At 45.6% G+C, this 22824-nt stretch overlaps 1 protein-coding gene across 5 annotated transcripts in view; it reads left to right on the forward strand.

Moving 5' to 3' along the window:
- Window positions 1–1497: 1497 nt before the first annotated feature.
- Window positions 1498–22824, forward strand: part of TMLHE (trimethyllysine hydroxylase, epsilon) — a 38804-nt gene continuing 17477 nt past the window's right edge. Inside the window, exons 1-3 of one of the 5 annotated variants that reach the window (XM_030574686.1) lie at window positions 1498–1631; window positions 7847–7914; window positions 22102–22283. In XM_030574686.1, coding sequence (XP_030430546.1) covers window positions 1536–1631; window positions 7847–7914; window positions 22102–22283 — 346 coding nt within the window. In that variant the 5' untranslated portion in view covers window positions 1498–1535. Of the gene's footprint in view, window positions 1632–7846; window positions 7915–18320; window positions 18529–22101; window positions 22284–22824 lie in introns of those variants that run through there. The other 4 variants (XM_030574685.1, XM_030574687.1, XM_030574689.1 and 1 more) reach the window with 4 other exon arrangements.

A 22824-nucleotide genomic window follows, 5' to 3' on the forward strand; every position in this document is an offset into this window, starting at 1 on the left:
CCCTCACTCATTCACTCATTTTCACTAGGCAGGCTCAGGGGGTTGGGGTGCGGGAGGGGGCGAGGACTCTGGCTGGGGGTGCAAGCTCTGGCGTGGGGCCAGAAAGGTGGACTTCAGGGTGCAGAAGGGGTCTCTGGGCTGATACAGTGGGTTGGGAGGCGGAATGGGGTGAGGGTTCGGCTGGGGATGCAGGCTGTGGGGTGGGGCTGGGGTTGAGGGATTTGGGGTGCAGAAGGGTGCTCTGAACTGGGACTGAGGAGTTCGAAGGGCAGGAGAGCAGTCAGGGCTGGGGCAGGGAGTTCAGGCACGAGGGGATGAGGGCTCCAGCTGTGGGTGTGGGCTCTGGAGTGGGGCTGGGGATAAGGGCTTTGGGGTGCAGGAGGGGGCTCTGGGTTGGGGTATTCGGAGTACAGGAGGGGGCTCCAGGCTCGTGCAGAGGGAGTGTGGGAGCTATGAGGGCTCCAGCTGGGGGTGCAGGCTCTGGAGTGGGGCCAGGGGGCAGGGATAACTCAGTGGTTTGAGCATTGGCCTGCTAAATTCAGGGCTGTGAGTTCAATCCTTGAGGGGGCCATTTGGGGATTGGTCCTACTTTGAGCAGGGGATTGGACTAGATGACCTCCTGAGGTCCCTTTCAACCCTGATAATCTATCATTCTATGAGGGGTTTGGGGTGTAGGTGGGTGCTCCAGGCTAGGACCGAGGGGGATCAGGGCTAGGGCAGGGGGATGGAGCACAGGAACAGGTCAGGAGTGCAAGTTCTGGCTGGCACTTACCTCAGGCAGCTCCTAGAAGCAGCAGCAGCATGTCCTCCCTCCACCACCTACATGGAGGCACAACCAGGCAGCTCTTCACACTGCACCATCCACAGACATTGCCCCCAGAGCTTCCACTGGCCATGGTTCCCAGCCAATGCAAGCTGTGGGGCTGGCATTTAAGATGGGGGCAGCACAGACAGCCACCTGGCTGCCCTTACACCAAGGAGGGATGCCACTGCTTCCAGAGCCATATGGAGCCTGCCTTAGTCCCTCTGCACCACAAACCAGACTTTTAACAGCCCAGTCAGAGGTGGTGACCAGAGCCATCAGGGTCCCTTTTTGAGCAGCCATTGTGGTAGAAAACCAGACACCTGGCAACCCTACATGTATCACCGTGATGTGAGGTCATGCCAACTTCACACGTGATACAAGTGCCATGACACAGGAACATGGCATGGCCACGGGTGACACAGGAACCACCGCACTGGAATGTGGCCCTGCCACGCGAGGCTGACTCCACGGAGCCCACACGTAACCGGGGAGACCCGCGCTCCTTTGTACAGGAAGCAGGCGGCAGCGATCTCCGTGGTCAAGAGGCCTCCCCACTGGTCGGGGTCTTTCTGCAGTCAGGAGACCTCCCGCCCCCCGCTTACAGCTGCTCTGTCCGGAGCCCGCGATCTCTATGGTTAGGAGGTGCCAGGCCGCTCTGTCCGGAAACCGCATATTCTATGGTTAGGAGGCCTCCTTCCAGCCTCCAGCACCGCTCTGGCAGCAGCTCTCGATGGTTCGCAGGCTTCTCTCCTGGGCGGGCCCCCGCGGGAGGCGGGGTGGAGCCCTCCTCGGGAGGGACCGTCTGTGCTTCGGGGCTGCCCGGCAGGTGACTTGAAAGTGCAGGGTGGCGGGAGGGGGGGCTGTGTTGGGGGGGCTGGGGGCTGTGTTTGGGGGGCGAGCTGGGGGTGGCGGGAGGGGGGGCTGTGTTTGGGGGGAGAGCTGGGGGTGGCCGGAGGGGGGGGCTGTGTTTGGGGAGGAGCTGGGGGTGGCTGGAGGGGGGGCTGTGTTTGGGGGGGGCTGGGGGGGGCGGGAGGGGGGGCTGTGTTTGGGGGGGGAGCTGGGGGTGGCTGGAGGGGGGGCTGTGTTTGGGGGGGAGCTGGGGTGGCCGGAGGGGGGGCTGTGTTTGGGGAGGAGCTGGGGGTGGCCGGAGGGGGGGCTGTTTTTGGGGGGGAGCTGGGAGTGGCCGGAGGGGGGGCTGTGTTTGGGGAGAGATCCCAGAGGAAAGCAATGAAAATGTCAGGTTCTCTAAACCTATTGTCATGAGGAAAGGTTAAAAAAAAACTGGGCATATTTTGTCTTGAAAAAAGACTGATAAGTATTCAGATATATTAATGCAGGGGTTCTCAAACTGGGGGTCATGGGCTATTACATGGGGCCTCGCAAGCTGTCAGCCCCAATCCCAAACCCCACTTTGCTTCCAGCATTTATAATGGTAAATATATTTAGAAGTGTTTTTAATTTATAAGGAGGGGGTTACACTTAGAGGCTTGCTATGTGAAAGGGGTCACCAGTACAAAAGTTTGAGAACCACTGTATTAATGGTTGTTATAAAAAGGGCGGTGATCAATTATTCTTCATGTCCACTGATGGGTCACATCTGGGTGGGGAAATTGTATGCACATCCATGACTGTAGGGTTGGTGCAGGAGGGAGTGCTGAGTGTGTGGGGGGGGGGGCGCCTCAGGGCAGGGGGTTGGGGTGCAGGGGATGTGTGGAGTGCAAGAGGGGCTCAGGACAGGGGTACAGCAGGGGGCTTAGGGCAGGGGGTTAGGGGTGTGAGTGCAGAAGGGGTTTGGAATGCAGGCTCCAGCCAGCGCTGCTTACCTCAAGCAGCTCTGGGGTGGCAGTGGCACACAGTGGGTTTAAGGCAGACTCCCTGCCTGCCCTGCTCCCGGAAGTGGCCAGCATGTCCAGCAGTGGATCCTGGGGGTGGGGTGGGGCAGGGCAGGCGGCTCCGCTGTGCGCTGTCCTCCCCTGTGGGTACCATTGGCCATGGGTCAATTTTCCTGTGTGGACAAGTCCTTAGTGAACTCTAAAGTAAATTGTATAAATGGGCCAGCAAAAATCTAAGGTCATCAGGATTTGTAAATATTTTATTCTTGTTTTTATCTTTTATTAGTAGGGAGATTTCCTTTCAGTTTATCCAGAACTTGCTAATGCTTCTTTTGGGTTCTTTTCTTATTAGTTGGTTTCCTTCCCCTTGTTCATCAAGGCCTGTTTAGTTGCATGATTACCTTACTACTGGCTCATCAAGGATGCATAAGTTGCTTCTGCTGCCTCATTCGTGTGCTACTACTCTATTCTTCTCCTATGCATCGGTTTAACTTCCTAGTATGTAATAGTAGCTGAGCATTCATGGAGATGAGAATAGCTCCCCCCAAATGTCAATTTCATTCCTCACTGCTTACCACCTTGACAGTACTCTAGGATCAGGCAGACATCTTCATCTGAAAATTCAGTTGCTTGTGAATCTCATTTTCCATTCTTCCTGCTGCACTAATGTTACAGATAGGGTGATTTCAAGTACGAGTGTTTCAGAACTCTCAAATCTTTTGCGTATGTTAACTGAGCAGTCTATGTAAACTCGGGACCCTTCCTTCCTTTTTTTAAAGTTACAATTTTGATGTCTTTGGACAATCATAGGAGCAGTTCCAGACATCTCCAAAGACACATCTGGAGTTTTTGGTGTATAGCAAGAGCCACATAAATGTATTAAAAATTGGCTGAGCAATATGCTTACAGATAGTAATTTGAGCTGTTTAATTGCATTTAACTGCTCAGAAGCTAATCTGTCTGTCTAAGCTGTTTTCAAATGTTAAATGTCCAGCTGCACAGCCATGATTGAATCCAGGCCACTTTGCCCTGCTAAGTGCATAAAACTGGGTCTGCGAGCTCTGGATGTGGCAGTCAAAGCCCCTCCTGTTTCCTGACAATATTTTCTCCCTCATAAGCAAACAGATCTATCTTTTTTTGAAAAAAAAAATCTTCATGCACAAACCTCAGGAGACGTCTGTGCAGTGGGGAAGCATATGGTTCAAAGGGGTTATTTTAATAGCGTTCATGATGAGATTCATGTGCAAATCTCTCAAATTCAGCTACCTTTTGGACATTGAATTGTGAATTGCACTAGTCTTGTCTTACCTTTGAGTTTTGTCTCAAGTTTTAGATATCCTCTACAAATCTTGCTGTTAAGCAGCCCCCATTGAAAAGTGGGTCTAGCAGTCTAGCAGGTTTTGGTGCCACTAAAACCTGATCCACTTCAGATATAGGATATACGTCTTTGAGATGAAGCCCACTGCGTTGGTAAGAGTTGGGAAGCAATTTAACATTCCTAATTTAAAAGCTGATGTCAGATAACATGCGTCTGACGAAGTGGGTGAATGCTTATGGTCCAATACATCTGTTAATCTCTAAGGTGCCACCGGACTCTTTGCTGCTTAATGTTATCTGTGTTGTTTGCTAATTTAAAGGCTGATGTCAGATGACAATGCCCTTCTTTTTTAATCCTGTTTGTTTTTATCATCAATTCTTCCAGCTATCTTAACCATAAATCTCTTGTTTGTGCTTCACTCTTTTCAGTTTTCATGATTCTGAGGCCCAGCTCTCTGTCCCTGGGCTTCAGCTGAAAACAAAAACTCTACTGCTTTTCTCTTTGAAATCATATCTTCTCCCATTACTTTGTTTGCTGGTGAAGTAAACATACTTCACAGTAATCGAATTTGCACTGAGCACTCCCACAGCCTGGTAAATAGGAAGAAAGGAACCAGAGGCAGCAAGACCCATCCCATTTACACTTGATTTACCCTTGAACTACTTGGCATACAGTGTTAGACCAGGTCTACACTGGAAACTTTTTGCCAGTATAGTATTGTGAATATGGGGTGGGTTTTTTACAACATTTCTATACCGACAAAAGCCCTAGTGTAGATGCAGTTATGCTGGCAAAACACTACTCTTGTTGGTATAGCATATTTCATTGGCGGAACCAGTGTAATCTGTAACAGCAAAAACTGCAACTATGCTAGGAGAGTTTGCCAGTATAACTATCCTGGCAAATGTTTTTTAGCGTAGACTAGGCCTACATTTCTTTGCTCTACGTTTCATTCACCTCTCCTGTATGGGAACTTGATAAATGAATTGAAAGTTAGCTTGGTTTCATTCTAGTGTCTGTAAACACCTCTATATGTATCTTCATACAATGGTGCTGGATGAATGATATTAGATATCCTGATATACCACACATGGCACCGGTACACTTTTAAGTAATGGACAAGCACCAGTGTTATGAGACTTCTGTAAATACTCCTTATATGTCCCTCTCTTATAAGGGATGAAGGGAGTTGAAAGATACAGAAAATGTGGGTGTGAAAAATCTGTCTTATTAGCTGGTTGAGGGTTCCTCGGGGTTTAGCCTGGAAGGTCTGGGGTAGGAGGACGGGAGAGGAAAATGTTGAAGGATGGATTAACACATGTACCTGCACAAACAAGAGGAGAATTTTTAAGATGATTTGGGTGTGAAAAGCAAGTTCTGAGTTTCTAGGCAAAAGTGCATATTGCTAATATGGATCAGAAAGGTGTCTGATTTCAGAATTATTGCAGACCAACAGCTTTTAGTTGAGTCAACGAATGAAATCATGTCACTTACACATCTGATTTCAGATAGTGTCAATTGTGGCAGGAAAGAAAAGATTCCCCTTGAAAGAGTTCATTCTATATAGTTAGGAGGGGGAAAATATTTGCAGTAAACCAAATGTGTTCAGAATCCAAATGAGCCATCACCTCTTCATTAATGAGCAAGAGATGGGATAGTAGGGGTTAGCTTTTTTCAACATTTCCATGGAATGATACAAAACCGCCTTCACGGTATAGATATTTGCTCATTATGTTTGTTCTTGATCTCATTTTCAGTATATTCCCATATTTTGTATAGCCCTCTCTCTCAGAAAAATTACACACCTTAATTCCTCTTCTTATTCTACTGCTTATGCTTGTCCATTCCTATTTAGGTGTGTGCGTGCCCAGAGCACAGCTGTCAGAATTTTTTTCTTGTAGTTGTATCTGTCAACTCAGCTTTAGAATCCCCTTGTGCCGCACACTCATAGTATCAGTAAAAGGGGTCCCTGCCGATCCCTCACTCCTTGGTTCCTTCTTACACCCACAAAAAGTTTTTGGTGGTTGTCCTTAATCAGCTATTTGTGTATAGTTATCTATAGTTAGTTGTAATGTTTTAAAATTAGTAGTTTTAGTAGATTCTTAGCAAGCTAAGGCTAGCAAAGCACCTCTCCGTGTCCGGAGAGGAGGTCCCGACCCCTGGTACCAGGGCATGCCTCGGTCCCTGGGGTTTAAGGCGTGCTCCTGTGGGAAGCCTGTGCCCAACAGTGACCCACACTTGAGTTGTCTCAAGTTCTTGGGAAAAGGCCATAGAGAAGACCTCTACCAGATTTGTCAGGAATTCAAACCCAGAACATAGAAGGACCGGGCAGCGAGACTTAAAGTCCTTCTTATGAAGGCCATGCTGAGACCCACCTTGGAACCAAGATCATACTCGGCGCTGAGCACATCAGCATCTGTGCAAAGTGCACTGCCAACTGCTAGAGGCCCGCAGCACCACTCCCCAAAGAAGAGGCACTGCGACAACCAGCACCAATGACCATGCCGGTGCCACAGACTCCGCAAAAGGAGCTACACTCCAGCCAGCACTGCACCAACCAATTCATGGTCCCTTCAATGCCAAAGGTGTATGCGGCAGCCAGGGATCTTTTGACTCTGCCAGTACCGGGATCCCCTGGCAGCACCAGGAAACGCTGAGATTTCCACCATTGAGAGACTGGTGCCAAGACCCTTCTCTAGAAGGAAACCACCTCTGATTGCCTCCCCTCTGGCTTCACCACAGCACTATTCACCAGCACCAGGAGGGTCGGTAATGCTGTGGGGACCACACTTTGTATGCCTCTTCCTTCCCAGGGTCAGATTCAGGCACCTATTCCAAGTACCAACAGAACCATCGGTGCTATGGCCACCGCTCCCCATGATCAACGGTCGTTTCCGGAGCTACAGTGACAATGACCTTGCAGAACACCTGGCCTATGGGCCCATGGGGGCTGAATCCCATGCAGTGACCATTCTGGAATGCATGGGCTTCCCTCAGGCCAAGGCACCAATTTGCAGAGCTCTTTCTTGGTCCAGCTGGAGACTGTGGCACCACAGCGATGAGAGATACTGTAACTAACCTGTACCAAGGGAAGAGATGCACAGGCCCTGACATGCAGCTCAGTTCCGTAACTGCTACCAAATAGTAGGCTCAGGCATCCTGAGTAGAGGAGGCGATGGAAGAAAAACAGCTTTTCATGCCTCTTCCTCTGTGACATTCCTCTCTGGTGTTATCTGGACCGGTGATCTGCTAGGTCACTCCAATCCTTGGCTCTGGGAGCCAGCTTTACCCTGCACCTCTGTGAGAACCCCCACTTCTGAGCTGTTCACGGACAGCCTCTGGCATGTAAGCTGCTCCAAGCTACTTGTAACTGAATGACACTAGCCAATATCTCTGGTTCCAGACACAACCCTAGGAACCTCCGTCTTGCAGTGTCCAGTTATACCCGCTGGATGCTGCAAGCTTATGAGAGTTGTTCAATTTAACAAAGACATTGATATGTACCAGGCTTGTTCTCCCAAGGGGAGCCTCTGACACACTTCAAACCAAATGCACTGCTTCAGGTAGAATAAACAAACAGATTTATTAACTATAAAGATAAATTTTAAGTGATTATAAGTCAAAGCAGAACAAGTCAGATTTGGTCCAATGAAATAAAAGCAAAATGCCTTTTAAGCTGATCTTAACACTTTCAATGCCCTTACAAACTTAAATGTGTCTCACCACAGGTGGGCTGGTTGCTCTTCAGTCACGCTTTCCCTTTTGATCAGCGCTTCAGTCACTTGGTGTGGTGTATGTAGCTGTAAGTGGAAGAGAAAGGAAGAGCATGGCAAACATCTCTTCCTTTTCTCATGTCTTTTCCTCCCCCTTGGCTTTGCGCCCCCCTTTCAGAGTCAAGTGAGCATTACTGAGTCTCTCCAAGCAAGGTTGAGCAATTCCCCAGGTGTGGCCTCATGCAGGTGAGTAATTGCATTGTAGCTCCCTTGCTGGACAACAGATGTTGATGGGTTGTTTGATACCCCGCCTGGGCATTGCTTACTTTCCTTGCTGTTGCCTCTGGAGAACTAATATCTGGCCAATTCCGCCAACTTACAGCATGTTTTAGTGACAACCGTACTACACAATTCTCATAACTTCATATGCATTAATGATATATGGATAGAGAATGACCTTTAGCAGATCATAACCTTTCCCCTGATACCTTATAAGGCATGCTTTATATGTAAGATCATGATTATATGAAAATGAGGAATATGGGGGTTACAGCATGCTCCCCCAAGGTATAGAATGTCTCATCCTCCTCTTCACTGGATGACAATGTGACAGGGCTTCCCCCCCCACAAGATGATTTAAGGGCCTCCCCAAGATTTGCTAAAGCGGGTGGCTATTTTATCAGCGTCAATGCCTGCAAACGTCACTCTGCCACTGCGATGAGGCAATAATGAAGCCGATTACGGTCGTGTGTCAGACACTTGCCTCCCTTCTACCCACAGTCAAGAGAATGGAGCACAAATACTTAATTCCAGCTCAGGGCTGTGAATTCTTACTTTCTCGTCCCCCGCTAAGATCTTTCATGGTGGTGGCGGGCAACGAGAGGGACCGGCAAGGACAGATGGGTCATGTGCGAAGACCAGAGGAGCCAAAGAAGTTAGACTTACTCGGCACAAAATAATACTCAATGGTGGGGGGCCTCCAACTTTGCATAGCGACCCAGCAAGCATTGCTGGATCGCTATGACTTTAACATGTGGGAGTCAATGGACAGATTTAGAGCGAAACTCCCTCAAGACAGCCAGCAGGCGTTTTCAGCTCTGGTGGACAAGGGCAAGACAATTGCCAGGGCTTCCCTGCAAGTGGCCTTGGGTGCTGCCGATTCTGCAGCTAGATTCATGGCTACCATGGTTACCATCAGAAGGAGCTCTTGGTTCCAAGAAGCTGGCTTTCCTCAGGAGGTCCAGCAGACACTGCAGGATTTGCCCGCTGAAGGTTCTTTGCTCTTTTCAGAGCAAACAGATGCTAGGCTTCACAGCCTTAAAGATTCTAGGGCTGCATAACCCGTCTCAGCCTAGAAGGCAATACAGACGCCAGCAGTTAAGCACTATTATGCCCAGCAGCCTAGCCATAACCAGAGGAGGGGAAGGAGTAGGGGATTCAGTCGCAGACCACCTCCACCCTCCTCCGCCACAGGACTTCAGTTGGGCCCACGCCACTCAGGCAACTTGAGACACTCATTTTGACAAGGTTCTCGAGGATGACATACTAGCCCCTCAATCTCAGGATCTATTCCCCATCTTTTCCGACTGCCTTACCAACTTCCTCAAGGCCTGGAAATGGGTTACTTCAAACCGCTGGGTTTTAAACACAGTAGAGTTAGGGTGTGGTTAGATGTTTGGCTGCGTTTGTTCTCCTTGTTTGCTGTCCCAGCTCTGTGCAGACAGTTAACACAGCAGACCTTGAGCAAACTGCTCAAAGACCACAAAATCCGTTAAGGTATGAAGATACAACGGTACCCGGCCAGGTTTATTGTCGACACAATATGGTGCTAGTATCATGCAGACTCTACCGGACCACTAATACATATATGTCCTTGACAATGGATGCAGCTCAGTCAGTGGTGGGACATTCCACTGCTCCCTAGGCTGGCCAAAGACACTCCCTCTGAGATACATCTTTGTACATCAATACAAACAAGTTACATATTGCCCCTGATATATCAGGATGCCACCCATTTCCTTGTACATGTTGGTTTGATCAAAACATTTCTATCCATCTTGCTGTTATCCTGACCTTATCTTTAGGATGGGTCAGTGTATTCCTGTTATCTTTGGCTAATGTGCTGGTATCGAGGTGTTCTGGTACCACCCTTCTGGAATGTGCTTGCTTGAGTACTCTGTGCCGAGCATCTCTTAGGAATATGCATTTTTGCAATATTAGCCCTGTGCTTGCCAAATTCTGAGAGCAGGGCCTGCCTCTTGCTCACAACTTGACTATGCTTCAGGAAAGTTTTGACCGTTACTCTAGTTCAGACTTCACGTTTCAGACCCTCTTCTTACTACATGGAGTATATCCTCCAGTTTCTTTCTACATTTTCCCGTGTGTAACCCCACCCCAACCCCCCCCCCCCCGTTCCCAGCCCTCTTCAGGGAACCTTCTCACAAGCCTCTGCTAGAGCAGAAGGTGCAATCCCTCCTTTGGATGGGAGCCACAGAAGAGGTTCCAGGTCAGCTAAGGGGAAAGGAGTTCTATTCAAGTTACTTCCTGATTCCCAAAGCCAAGGGAGGCCTGAGGCCAAGCCTAGACCTGACCAAGCTCAATCGTTACCTCAAAAAGCTAATGTTCTGTATAGTCTCCTTGGCATTCATCATTCTGTTGCTGGATCCAGGGGACTGGTATGCTGCCCTCGATTTGAAGGACTAATATTTTCATATTTCAATATTCCAAGGTCACAAATGATTTTTGAGATTTTTGTGATGAATCAGGGGCATTATCACTTCACTGGCCTCCTGTTTGGCCTTTCAGTTGCCTGGCAGGTCTTTACCAAATCTATGGCAGTGGTAGCAGTGTTCCTAAGGAAAAGAAGAGTTCCTGTCTTCCTGTACCTGGATGACTAGCTTATCAAAGGCCGGTCCCAGCAGAATTACACTCTGACATTGCCATTATACAGTCAACCTTTTGGGACCTGGGCCTCGTTATAAACATACAGAAATCAACTCTAACACCTGTTCAAAGAATAGAGTTCATCGGGGCTCTTATCAACTGAATGTTGGCAAAGGTCTGTCTCCCAGAGGAATGTTTCCAGGCAATTTACTTGTTCCCTTCAGTCACACCCCATCACAACAGTCAGACTATGCTTGAGCCTTCTCGGTCACTTGGCTTCCTGCACATATGTAATACGACACGCGAGGCTGAGACTCGGACCTCTCCAGGTTTGGCTGAGCTCATCGTACTCCCTGTCCAGGCACCAACTGGACAGGGTCCTCACAGTGCTGCCTCAGGCCTTGACTCCCTCAAGTTTTTTGCTGGACCGCAGAGTATTATGCAAGGGAGTACCCTTTGCAAGGCCCCAACCATCTGTACATCTGGTCTCCGACACCTCAGCACTAGGTTGGGGAGCCCATCTAAGTCATCTCAGAACACAAGGAGGAGCTATGGCTCCATATCAAGATCAGGGAACTCCGGGTGGTCTGCCTAGCTTGCCAGACGTTCCTGCCTCATATTACAAACAAGACAGTTTTGGTTCTCACAGACAATACGTCAGCCATGTATTACATCAATAGGCAAGGCGGAGCCCGTTCATCCCCTCTGTGTCAGGAGGCAATCAGTCTATGGGATTTCTGCATCACTCATGCAATCAAGCTGTATTTTTCTTATCTACCAGGGGTACAGAATCACCTCGCAGATCACCTCAGCAGGTTCTTTTCTGCTCACCACAAGTGATCCTTTCATCCAAATGTCACATGGGACCTCTTCCACCGGTGAGGTTATCTCCAGATAGATCTGTTTGCTAACAGTGCCCACAGGAAGTGTCAACAGTTCTGCTTCCTGAAGAGTCACAGCCCAGGATCCATCACAGATGCCTTCCTGCTGACATGGTCTGTGTTATGCCTTTCCACCCGCTCCATTGATTCACAAGATGCTGACAAAGATCAGACAGGATCAGGTCTGAATCATCCTAATAGCTCCAGCTTGGCCCAGGCAGCAGTGGTATACAATACTAGTTCAACTGTCCGTGGAGACATCGGTTACACTTCCGCTCCACCCAGACCTGATTTGCCAGGACCACAGGCATCTGCTCCACCGAAACCTTGGCTCCTTGCTTCTGAAAGCATGGAGTTTTCATGGCTAAATCCAATGACCGAGCCTTTTTGGAGCAGGTCTATAAAGTCCTCCTAGGCAGCAGGAAACCCTCCACGAGGGTGGCTTATTGCACCAAGTGGAAGTGTTTCTCTGTGCAGTTTTCACAATGTGGAATGTCGCCTCTAGAAACTCTCTTACAACTCATCTTGGACTATCTTCTATCCCTGAAGGAGCAGGGCTTGGCCCTCTCTTTGATCAGGGTCCACCTGGCAGCTATCTCCACGTTCCACCTGAAGATAGGCAATAGATTGGTCTTTTCTCATAAGATGGTAATCTGCTTCCTTAAAGGCGTGGAGAGGGTATTCCCTCAAGTGAGGAAGCCAATCCCCCCCATGGGATTTGAATCTTGTCCTTTCAAAATTGATGGGACCACCCTTCGAGCCACTAGCAACATGTTCACTACTTCACCTTTCATGGAAGGTAGCTTTCTTAGTGACAATCATATTGGCCAGGAGGGTGTCAGAGCCAAGCCCTCACTGAAGAACCTCCTTATAGAGTCTTCTTTAAGGACAAGGCGCAGTTACGTGCACACCTGAGCTTCCTTCCTAAGGTGGTGTCCCAGTTTCACTACAACCAACCCATATTTTTGCCAATTTTTTATCCTAAACTGCATATTAATGGGGAGGAACAATGCTTGCACTCTCTGGATGTTAGGTGGGTTTTGGTGTTGTGACGATGTGGTTCTGGCAGGACCCAACTGAGAGTGCCAATTCTGGACCAATTGCTTAAACAGGGCAATTACAGCCCTAGGCTGGGGGTTTTCCACCTCTAAGGCAAACCAAACCAGCGAGACAAAAATGACTTCGGTTTCACCCCACTGGCTAACCACAAGTCACACAAGCAATTTCCTTAGACACTCCAGTCTCCCAGTATCACCACCAGTGCCACCCGTCCTAGGGATGAATGGTTATGAAACCCAACACCCCAGTAAAAGAAAAAGGTTCTCTTGATCCCAAAGGACCAAGCCCCAGACCCAGGTCAATATACACATCAGATCTTACCCACAAATCACGCTGTTGCCAATCCTTTAGAATCTTAAATCTAAAGGTTTATTCATAAAGGGAAAAAGGTAGAAATGAGAGCTAGAATTGGTTAAATGGAATCAATTACATACAGTAATGGCAAAGTTCTTAGTTCAGGCTTGTAGCAGTGATGGAGTAAACTGCAGGTTCAAATCAAGTCTCTGGAGCATCCCCTGCTGGGATGGGTTATTCAGTCCTTTGTGCAGAGCTTCTGTTTGTAGCAAAGTCCCTCCAGAGGTAAGAAGCAGGATTGAAGACCAGATGGAGATGAGGCATCAGCCTTATATAGGCACTTCCAGGTGTAAGAACACTTTTTTGTGCTTACTGTGGAAAATTACAGCAAAACGGAGTTTGCAGTCACATGGGCCAGTTTCTGCACACTCTGCTGAGTCACAGGGCATAACTGCCTTCTCTCAATGGGACAATTGTGTAGGTGATGGTCCTTAATGGGCCATCAAGCAGGCTAAACAGAGCTGACACCAACTTGTCTGGGATCTCTCCCAGTAACACAGCACAAGTTTGAAATATAGACAGTGTAGAGCCACTACTTATAACTTCAACTACAAAATGATACAGACATACAGATGGCATAATCATAACCAGTAACTCATAACTTGGTCTTAGACACCTTATATGACCCCCTTTACATAGGATTTGGTGCCACTACAGGACCTTGGTTACAACCCATGTTCTATATGGTCCCAGTTTATATCAATAACGTCATAAGTGTTCTGTATTGAAAAGACCAAGCCATTCCACAAAACCCCACAGCTCTTCATGGTGATAGCTAAAAGGATGAAAGGTCTTCCCATTTCTGTTCAGAGGATCTCGTCATGGGTAACATCTTGTATCTGAGCTTGCTATGACCACACAGACATTCCCCCTCCACCAAACTTCACAACTCATTCAACAAGGTCTTGGGCCTCATCAGTGGCCTTTCTGACTCAGGTCCCCATTCAGGATGTCTGCAGAGCAGTAACCTGGTCCTCAGTACGTACATTTTCAGCTCATTATGCCATTACTCAGCAGGCAATAGACCATGTGCAATTCGGCCGAACAGTACTACAGTTGGCTTGCCCCTCAACTCAGAGCCCACCTCCGATGCTACAGCTTGTGAGTCACCTAAATCAGAATGGACATGTGCAAACACTCAAAGAAGAAAAAATGGTTACTAACTTTTCCGTAACTGTTTTTCTTCGACATGTGTTGCACATGTCCATTCTAAGACCCATCCACCAGCCCCATTCTCGGAGTGGTCGGTAAGAAGTAACTGAGGAGCGCAGGCTCGGCGGGGGCCCCCCTGTACCAGCGCTATGAGCACGCTGCACCAGCGGGCGCTAGAGCCAAGCCGACAGATACCAATAGGGGAAAAATTTCCGATAGCTGTGCTCAGGGTGTGCACATATCTAAATTGGAATGGACATGTGCAACACATCTTGAAGGGGAAACGTTAGTAACCGTTTGATTTTTCCCCTGTCCAGCTCCAGTTTTCATGTGTGTAGACTTCAATTTCTCTAGTAAAACTGCTTTCCCAAAGTGTAAGAGCAGCTATCTTAGTGTTTTATTGCTGCTCTAAAGTTATTGGAGAAACACTCTGTGTACTGTCTTGAGCCCAGTGTGGTGTGTTGTAATTTTTGTATAACTGGTTCTGTGAACTAGTGAAAGGGTTGTAGGGATGAGAGAGAATGGCTGATCTTTCTACCTCCAGCCATCTCAGGTGATTTTACACAGTACTGCTGCTTTAGATGGACTAACCTGTCAAAACTAGATTTATACATTTTGCCCTGATGTCCTGTACCCCATTTACTGGACTAAACTTTAGGGTGGGAAAGGGAGCTGACCTTTGAACTATCTGATTGATAGACCACCTAAATCCAGACAAAGCTACTTTCTAACTTTGAATAATAGCACACTTGGTACACAAATTTGGTTTAGGTGTTGAAACAGATTGTTTCAGCAATCTGTTTCTGTTTTAAATTGGGATTGATTCACTGGAGGATTTTTAATCCTTAGAACACTAGCAATTTCCAGACTATCGGCCAAATGATTCTTAGGGGATGTGGATAAGTATCTGATGTCTCTGTAGACTATGACTTACTCCAGGATCATCCCATGTTGCTTAGATCAAAAGTACATTATCCTGGTCTTCTTAATATCTGTTTAAAAGATTCCTTAATTTGAAAGAATAACATTCAGTAGACGTGAAAGGGAGACTCAGCCTGTTCTCTGTGGGTGATGATGGTCTGTGGGGAAGAGATGTGTGGGAAAAGGGTGGCTTGACCTTTTTTTCCAGTGGAAGCCATGACTTTTTGGCAACAATTGCTCAGATGATGCTGTTTGGTTAGTTAGCCATAACTGGCTATGGAGGCAGGAGTGCCAGCAGTTAGGGAGGGAGCTGAACTCTCAAAAGACTTTTGGCAGCTTCCTGATAACATCTGTTTTATCAAAACAACCGACTTGCATAGGGTGCATGTGTGTTGCCCTACTGTTAGTCAGATCTAATGGAGGGGCATCTACATCGGTTCAGTGGGTGGGGAGGCCTTTTCCCATTCAATATTATCATCTCTTCACCCACTGGGAACAGTGTTATCTAATACTTAGCACTTACATAGCATTTAATACCCTCAACATGTTATACAAACTTTAATCCTGCCAGCACCTTTAAGAATTAGGTAATTATTATCCCCGTTTACAGAAGGGAAAGCTGAAACAGAGATGTTAAGTGTTGTGTTCATAGTTCTGGTCCAAAACTTAGTCCACTAGAATATGCTGCCACTAGATTACATATGAACTCTCTACTCAGTTATACATTGATTCTAGTCCAGTAGGGTGTCTGATTATTAGCTCTTCTGGCTATAACAAAATAACTTCTATGACAGCATGCAGAATTTTAAAATATTTGGGGTATTTTATTTGCTTCTTTTAATCAAACCCTGAGTATATGTTGATGTGTGATATAAAACTTTAGTGCTGAAGACACTTTAGCTTTATAAGAAAGTTAAATATTTGCCTTTGTAGAAGAAATAATGGAAAAAACATACACGTACAAACTAGGCAAGAATTTTCAGTTTGCTGGGTCTGCTCTGATTTGCATTTATCAAAATACCCTAGACCCAGATAAATTTTGGCCCTGTCTTCACTACAGTTCAAACCCATGTTAGTGCAATTTTGTCTATTATGGTTTGACCCAAAATTCACACAGGGATTATTACTTCAAATGTTATTGATCCGTGAATTACAATAGGTTTCTCTATGCTTCTGTCATTGATAGTTTATAAAGGGGGAGGGCACTATTTTTACCTCTTCTCCAGCAGGTGGCAGTACACCTCTGATATGTTGAGAGCTAGCCTTCCTGCATTTAGCCCAGGCTTAATTAGTGTCAGAGTACAGACCCAGCAAAAATAGAACCATGTTAAATTGGACCATTTGAACGAAGTATTGTAAATGTGATCATGTGTGGGGGTGATAAAAAGAGGGTTGGTTAGTCTGCTGGAAAAGAGAATTACAGAAAGAATGATGTGCTATGGTCTTTTAAAAAGAAGCAGATGAAAGTATTGATACAAATGAGTTAAGAGTTGGGAGATTTCATAGAATCATAGAAAATTAGGGTTGGAAGAGACCTCAAGAGGTCATCTAGTCCAATCCCCTGCTCAATGCAGGACCAACCCCCAGCTAAATCATCCCAGCCAAGGCTTTCCCTTCTGTAAACACCTCCCTAGGTAACCTATTCTAGTGTTTCACCACCCTCCTAGTGAAATAGTGTTTCCTTATATCCAACCTAGACCTCCTGCACTGCAACTTGAGACCATTGCTTCTTGTTCTGTCAATACAATTACTGCAAGGTGGGTCTTGTCTCAAGCAGTCAGCGTTAAACACCAGGTATTTGGTTTACGGCTTTCATTTCTAGCTAAATTAATTCAAAGCTGACATTGCCTCCTGATGTCTTTTATTAGCTACTTAACTGTTGACATTACCTTAATTGTGGGGGGAAGGGGAGTGGGGATTTGTCATAGCAGAGATCCAGTGTGGAAAACTGCCTGCTGCTGCAGTGTAGTGGAATAAATCTGGACGATTGCTTCTTAGCAGAGAAAATAATATAGGTTGATACAAGAGTGTTATCCACCGCTTGTGGTGGGTTTATTTATTTATTTATTTATTTATTTATTTTTATAAGTGGTACTTGTGTGGTGTAACATGTTCTCCGTAAATCCTTAAAACTGCTGATATGTTACTATAGGAAATGCATTATGAGCATCCATGTAATTTCAGACACCCATCATCACTGGGTTTTATGTACCTATCAGTTATTTCACTTGGTTTATGATTAGACTTTCAGTGCTTGGTATAGTTTTAATAACTCTCTCATTTACCCCTGGCATTGAATGGTAACTTTCCTACAGGAGGCATCTCCTTATCAGCCTTCGGCATTATCCCTGTCTAATCAGTATTCTCTTCACAAAAGTTATTTTAACTCTAATAGTGCAGCCTCAGGATGGTTGGTTGCATTTTCTAAAGCAGCACAGAAATTCTAGATTAAAGATGCAACTGTGTCTCCGGGCAACCAGCACCAAATATTTGTCCTGACTGAGACTTGCAGACAATATACATTTTCTCAGGCTGCTTAGGGGAACAGTTTGCTTTTTAAAAGATGATGATGATGATTGTTGGTTGCAATACTGAAATTCTGTCCTATTTCCTACATGAACAAGTCATTTGGTTTTAGTTGGAAGCTTGTAAGAAAATAAAGGCTTAATCAAAGGAGGAATAGATATGTGCCATTCAGCAAATTAGAACAAGAGTTTGCAGGCCAACTGATTATGAGTAAATGTTGTGTTGTTAAATGGTGCTGGATTAACAGCACTGGAATAAGAAATCCTCTTTCCCAGGTAGTGCCAGGTATAATGTGGGGGGATGATGATGATGATGATGATGATGATGATGATCTGCTCGCTAAAAACTGGATAGAGACCACAGATTCATTTAATACTCTACCAAAAAAAAAAAAATCTCCTTGTATTGATTAAAATACTTGGATCCTAACTAACTTCCTTTGCTCAATATTTTTCTTTCCTTGAAATGGGAACTGAAAGCACTTTAATAAATGAACTGAAAGACCATCTGATCTCACTCACTGTAAGTTCTTTTTGTATCCTATGCAGAGAAACTATTCTGTTACTTGCAGCTGTAGTCCCTATGCCTCCCATAGCAACAAACATGTTTTTTTACTCCTTTCTCCAGAAGGCTGTGCTATGGTGTTTTTTTTCTTGAAAACCTAAATAAGCAGTGGTGCTGGTATGTTTAATTTTTTCATTCTTTTGCATTCGCTTCCCTAGTAGTCTCTCCCTCCCACCCTGAGTCTTGGGTTAAGATTCTATTGACATGTTTCTGTCTTTCTCACTCCTGTTATTCTTGGCCTTTTGGATAAATAAAGTAAAACAATATCTTAAGTTCTCTGTGTACAACTCTGTCCTGCGCTGGTAAAGGGATGGGCTTGATGATCCAATACATCTCTCCCATCTCAAACTCCTCTGATCATTTGGATTCAGGCTGAGATGGTTTAGCTGCTGCTTCCACCTACCCACTTGTTATTGAATCTTGAGGGACTTTGTCTTGACGCCTCAAGCCATTGTACTTCTCTGCATTGATAACTAGATCTAGCTGTAATGTGGACAACTTAAAGGTCAACAGTATAAAGGTAAGCTGAATACAAGAAAATTTAGTTGTCTAAATGGCTAATTTTAATGAGGACAGGTCTAACCTGCTGCTTTCAGTCAGGATTCATTAAACTGGCACCCAAGGTAAATGTAAATGCTCTCTAGTATATGGATTTTTGGTTTCAGCTTCTCAAATTCTCTTTTTAGTTTTAATATCCATAACTGAGACTTGAATGAAATACACAGAATGCACTTATTGCAGTGACTGACTCCTGCCAACAGAGGAGAAACACAGTATGATTCTGATTGGATTAGATAAGCAGATCATTTACCCACTAAATGTTTTTATTCTCTGGCAACCTTTGATACTGAAAGAGGAAGGAAATAAAAGGATTGTGTGTGGAACCAGATAACTACAATTCAAGCTCCCAACGGTAGAGGTTGTTTTCTTAACAGATTTGTAGCAGCGATCTTTCTATTTTGTGTTCTGTATAGAAATGTATATAGACCCTGTGGTTTTCTTTCAGCTAAACTTGTGGATGCACCAAATGCTGAAATGAACCTCTGTGCTCTTTAACATATAGTATGAAAAGAGAGGTTGTCGTGAAATACCAAATGCATGGTATGGTGTTGAGCTAGACTGGGCTTTTTCTTAACACACTAGTTGAACTTCATTGAAGTTATTAGCTAAAATTAGCCTTTTGACCGGCAGTCTAGTTTACAGCTCACCAAGATGAAAGTTTGTGTCGTCTTTGCAGAGTGTTTCAGACCTGAATACATTTGGTCTTATTTATTTGATACTTTGATATCAAAGCATGAGATACTTTATCCTTACATTAGGTAGGTAATTTTTGTCCCTCTTCTGCACTAGTTTATAACTGACAAGTAATATAGAAGTGTGTATCTCATCTACAGCACTACCCATTTGTAATCTGAAGCAATCCAATTCTTGGTTAAGCTGTTTCTGTTAGCCCTGTTTTATGCAAAACAGATCTAAGGAGCAAAAACTCTCTCTCGATATTTTTTTTTTTAAGAGAGTCTCAGGGATATCGTCTCAGGTTCAGTGTGTACAATAGTAGGTAATACAGTTTGGATTTGTAAATTTTATAAATATCATGTAGTTAACTGCTGAGCTCAAGGTAGCATCTTTTGAAGACTTGTTTGCTGTTTTATTATTGTAAAGGTTTTTCACTCAATTTGGCTAATTCTCTTTTTAGGGCTGCTGATGTTAGAAGTATGAAGTTTGTCCACAAAAACGATTGACTGTTGCTGGCTAGACCCTAACGGTGGAAAAGCAGGCACTGTCATCTTTCCTCAGCCGGCTCTGCCAGGGCACCTTATTCCTGAGCTGCAGCACTATGTCTTGCTATTCTGGCCCCAGTTTCTCTTGAGCAGCTACTAGACACTGTGAAGTGAATAATTAGGGACTAGAATGAGACCTGGCTAACTTACTTTCATGTGTAGCCATTGCACTGTCTCAGAGCTTGTTTAAACAAACACTTAGTTTTCAGACCAAGCTGGGGTGTTGGTCTACCTGTACTAGCCTGCTGGGCACTGAGTGTCCATGTGAATCCTGCTGCCACTCACTAAAAGTCCCCTCGTGCATATTGATCTACTCCCATATCAAGCAGCATAAATTAAAGCACACTACAAAACTGTGTGTGGCAACAGGGTCTGCATGGATACCTAGTGCACGACAGCAGACAGCCTACTTCAGGCTAGATTTACACTCCAGCTTGCCACAAACTAGTGTTCATTTAGACAAGGCCTTCCTGTGGCACCTGGCTCTAGGGAATGTTGGGTACTTAGGATTGAAACAAATATCTGATTCACTAATTAATTTTATGTAGGAGGGAGCATTATCGGATGGTCAGAGCAAGGGAGTTGGATTCAGAGGGCTCCTAGGTTGTAGTCTCTGCTTCACAGTGACCTGCTTGTGCCCCAGTTTCCCCAACTGTAAAATGGGAATACTTCTCAGAGGCAGGGGAAGAATAGTTAGTCGTTGTTTGTAAAGTGCTCCTTGGATGAAAAGTATCCGAAGTGCAATTAATCTGGACCCCCCCCCCTTTTTTTTCTTCAACTGGTGTACATTGGACAGCATTTAAAAACTTAACATTGGCCAGTCTGCTGTGATTTCTGAACCATGGTATCACCTAATACAGGAATGATGTAGATGCTGACTTTGGTACTAGGAGTGATGGTGCATGCAAATTTTCAATATCTTTCACGCTTGGGCACTTAAGGTGATAATTCAGTGGTTCAAACGCACTTGTCCCAAGCCACAGGCCTGTAAGGCAGCAGCATACTTTTCTCTGCCTTCCTTCTGCCCCACCCTCTCCAATGTTGAGCCAAAAAGCTTTGATTCTAAGATGAAAGCAGATGATTAGCAAAACAGTCTGCTTGCTTGCAGCCTGCTTAAGAGGTATTGTTAGGTTTTAGTAACCACCAGAATTAGCAACTTCCTGATTGTTTTCCTATTGTCTGTGAATAATTTATGGACTGAGTTCAATTAATCATTTTACTGATATTCTAACCTTAGAATTCTGTAATCTCAAACAACTTCCATTTTACAAAGGCCATTCTGTTTGCTGTTAAGACTGGCAAGTGTTATTCAGAGAGATTAATCTAGTTACTTCCTCTGCTTAGCAGATAAAGTCTTAGACCCAGATCCTCAAAGGATCCAATGAGAGTTAGGTACTTACATACCTTTGAGGATCTGGTCTTTGGAAACTTGCAGCCTCTGTATTGCTGCTGTTCTTACCAGCATCTGGATGTCCATGAGCAAGTAAAGCCTTAAGTGGAGATGCTGGAAATGAGATCAGGCTTCGTGTTCAGAAGAATAGAAAGGTATGGCGAATCAGAGCAGAGTTAGGGTAAACCTTCTTTTCTGATTGATAAAATGATGAGGGAAACACCCAAAATGAGAATTAAAATGAAACAGATAAAAATCATTTTCTGTGGTCTCCATCTCCTGCTTGATGCAGTTATATTTTCCAAACATTCCTGTATTTAATATTATTGATCTAAAGCTCTTGATTGAAAGCAGGGTAAAGGGCACCCAGATATCACTGTGATGGGTGCCCTGTCAGTGTTGTTATAAAACAGGTGTGGATTCCTGCTGCCACAGAAGAGCTGGGTGGGTTCTGATTTAAACTTAGAAACCTGCCTGGCTGTGTAGTAATTGAGAGAATGTAGTAGTAGTATTCAAAGTTCAGCAATAAAGCCCCTTATTAAAAAAATGTATTAATTAAAAACCTAAAGCATGTTAAATTATTCTCACTGTACAACTGATGCCTATGTAGATAGTGTAGGGCAGGGGTCACTTGCTGGTTTGAACTAAAGAACTTGGTGGATTCTATGTAACTTGAAACAACTCAGTGCTCCTTTGGGCGCACTGCCAGGCTTCACCTAAACTTGCTCCTGTTACTGTTACTTTCACCTCCCCATGCTTGTCTTTCATCTAGCGGTTGTGCTTTGTCAGTAACATTGACTGTAAACTATTTTGGGTTGGCCCTATCTTTGCCCTGAGCGCCACCTCTGTAATAAAAATAGATAGTAACATAGAACCAGCCATAGTAACACTGGTGTCTCTCCTTCCTCTTGAATTTCCCCAGTATGTGGTGCCATAGGTTGACACATCTATTCTCCAGCACCCGGTGCCTGCTGAATAGAGGCAGTGGACACCAAATATCATGGCAGCCCCGTTACAGAAAGAGCCTCCTTGCTGTATCCCGTTGGCACCATATGGCCCCAGCGTCTCTGAACTGTGCCTGGCAATTACATGGTGATCATTTAGGTAAGGGGAGAGAGTGTATGCGCATGCACGTGTGTTGGTGTGTGTCCACATCTCAGTATGGGTCGGGTGGGAGGCAGCCTTTTCTGATCGTGCTTTACAGTTCTGGTGCTCCTTCAGTCAAGTCACTCTTAATTTCCTCTAGTGTAAGTGAGAGTAGAGTCAGATCACAGCCCTCTTACTATATGGTTTTGGAGGCGGGCAGACTTTTTGGCCTGAGAGCTGCATTAGGTTTCGGGAATTGTATGGAGGGCTAGTTAGGGGAAGGGGTCATGGCCTGGCCCTCCCCCTTATCCACCACCCCCCCATGACTCCTGCCCCATCCAGCCCCCCCGTTCCCTGATGGGCCCCGTGGGACTCCTGTTCCATCCACCCCCACCCCACTCCCTGACCCCTGACTGCCTCCTGCTGCCCCATCCAATCCCTCCTCTCATTCCTGATGGCCCCTCTGGGATCCCTGCCCCATCCAACTAGCTCTTTTCTCTGTTCCCTGATTGTTCTGAGAAACCCTGCCCCTCGCCACCCATCCAACCCCTCCTCTCAT

This window comes from Gopherus evgoodei, chromosome 9 (genome assembly GCF_007399415.2).
Source record: "Gopherus evgoodei ecotype Sinaloan lineage chromosome 9, rGopEvg1_v1.p, whole genome shotgun sequence".
In the NCBI taxonomy this organism is placed as follows: Eukaryota; Metazoa; Chordata; order Testudines; family Testudinidae; genus Gopherus; species Gopherus evgoodei.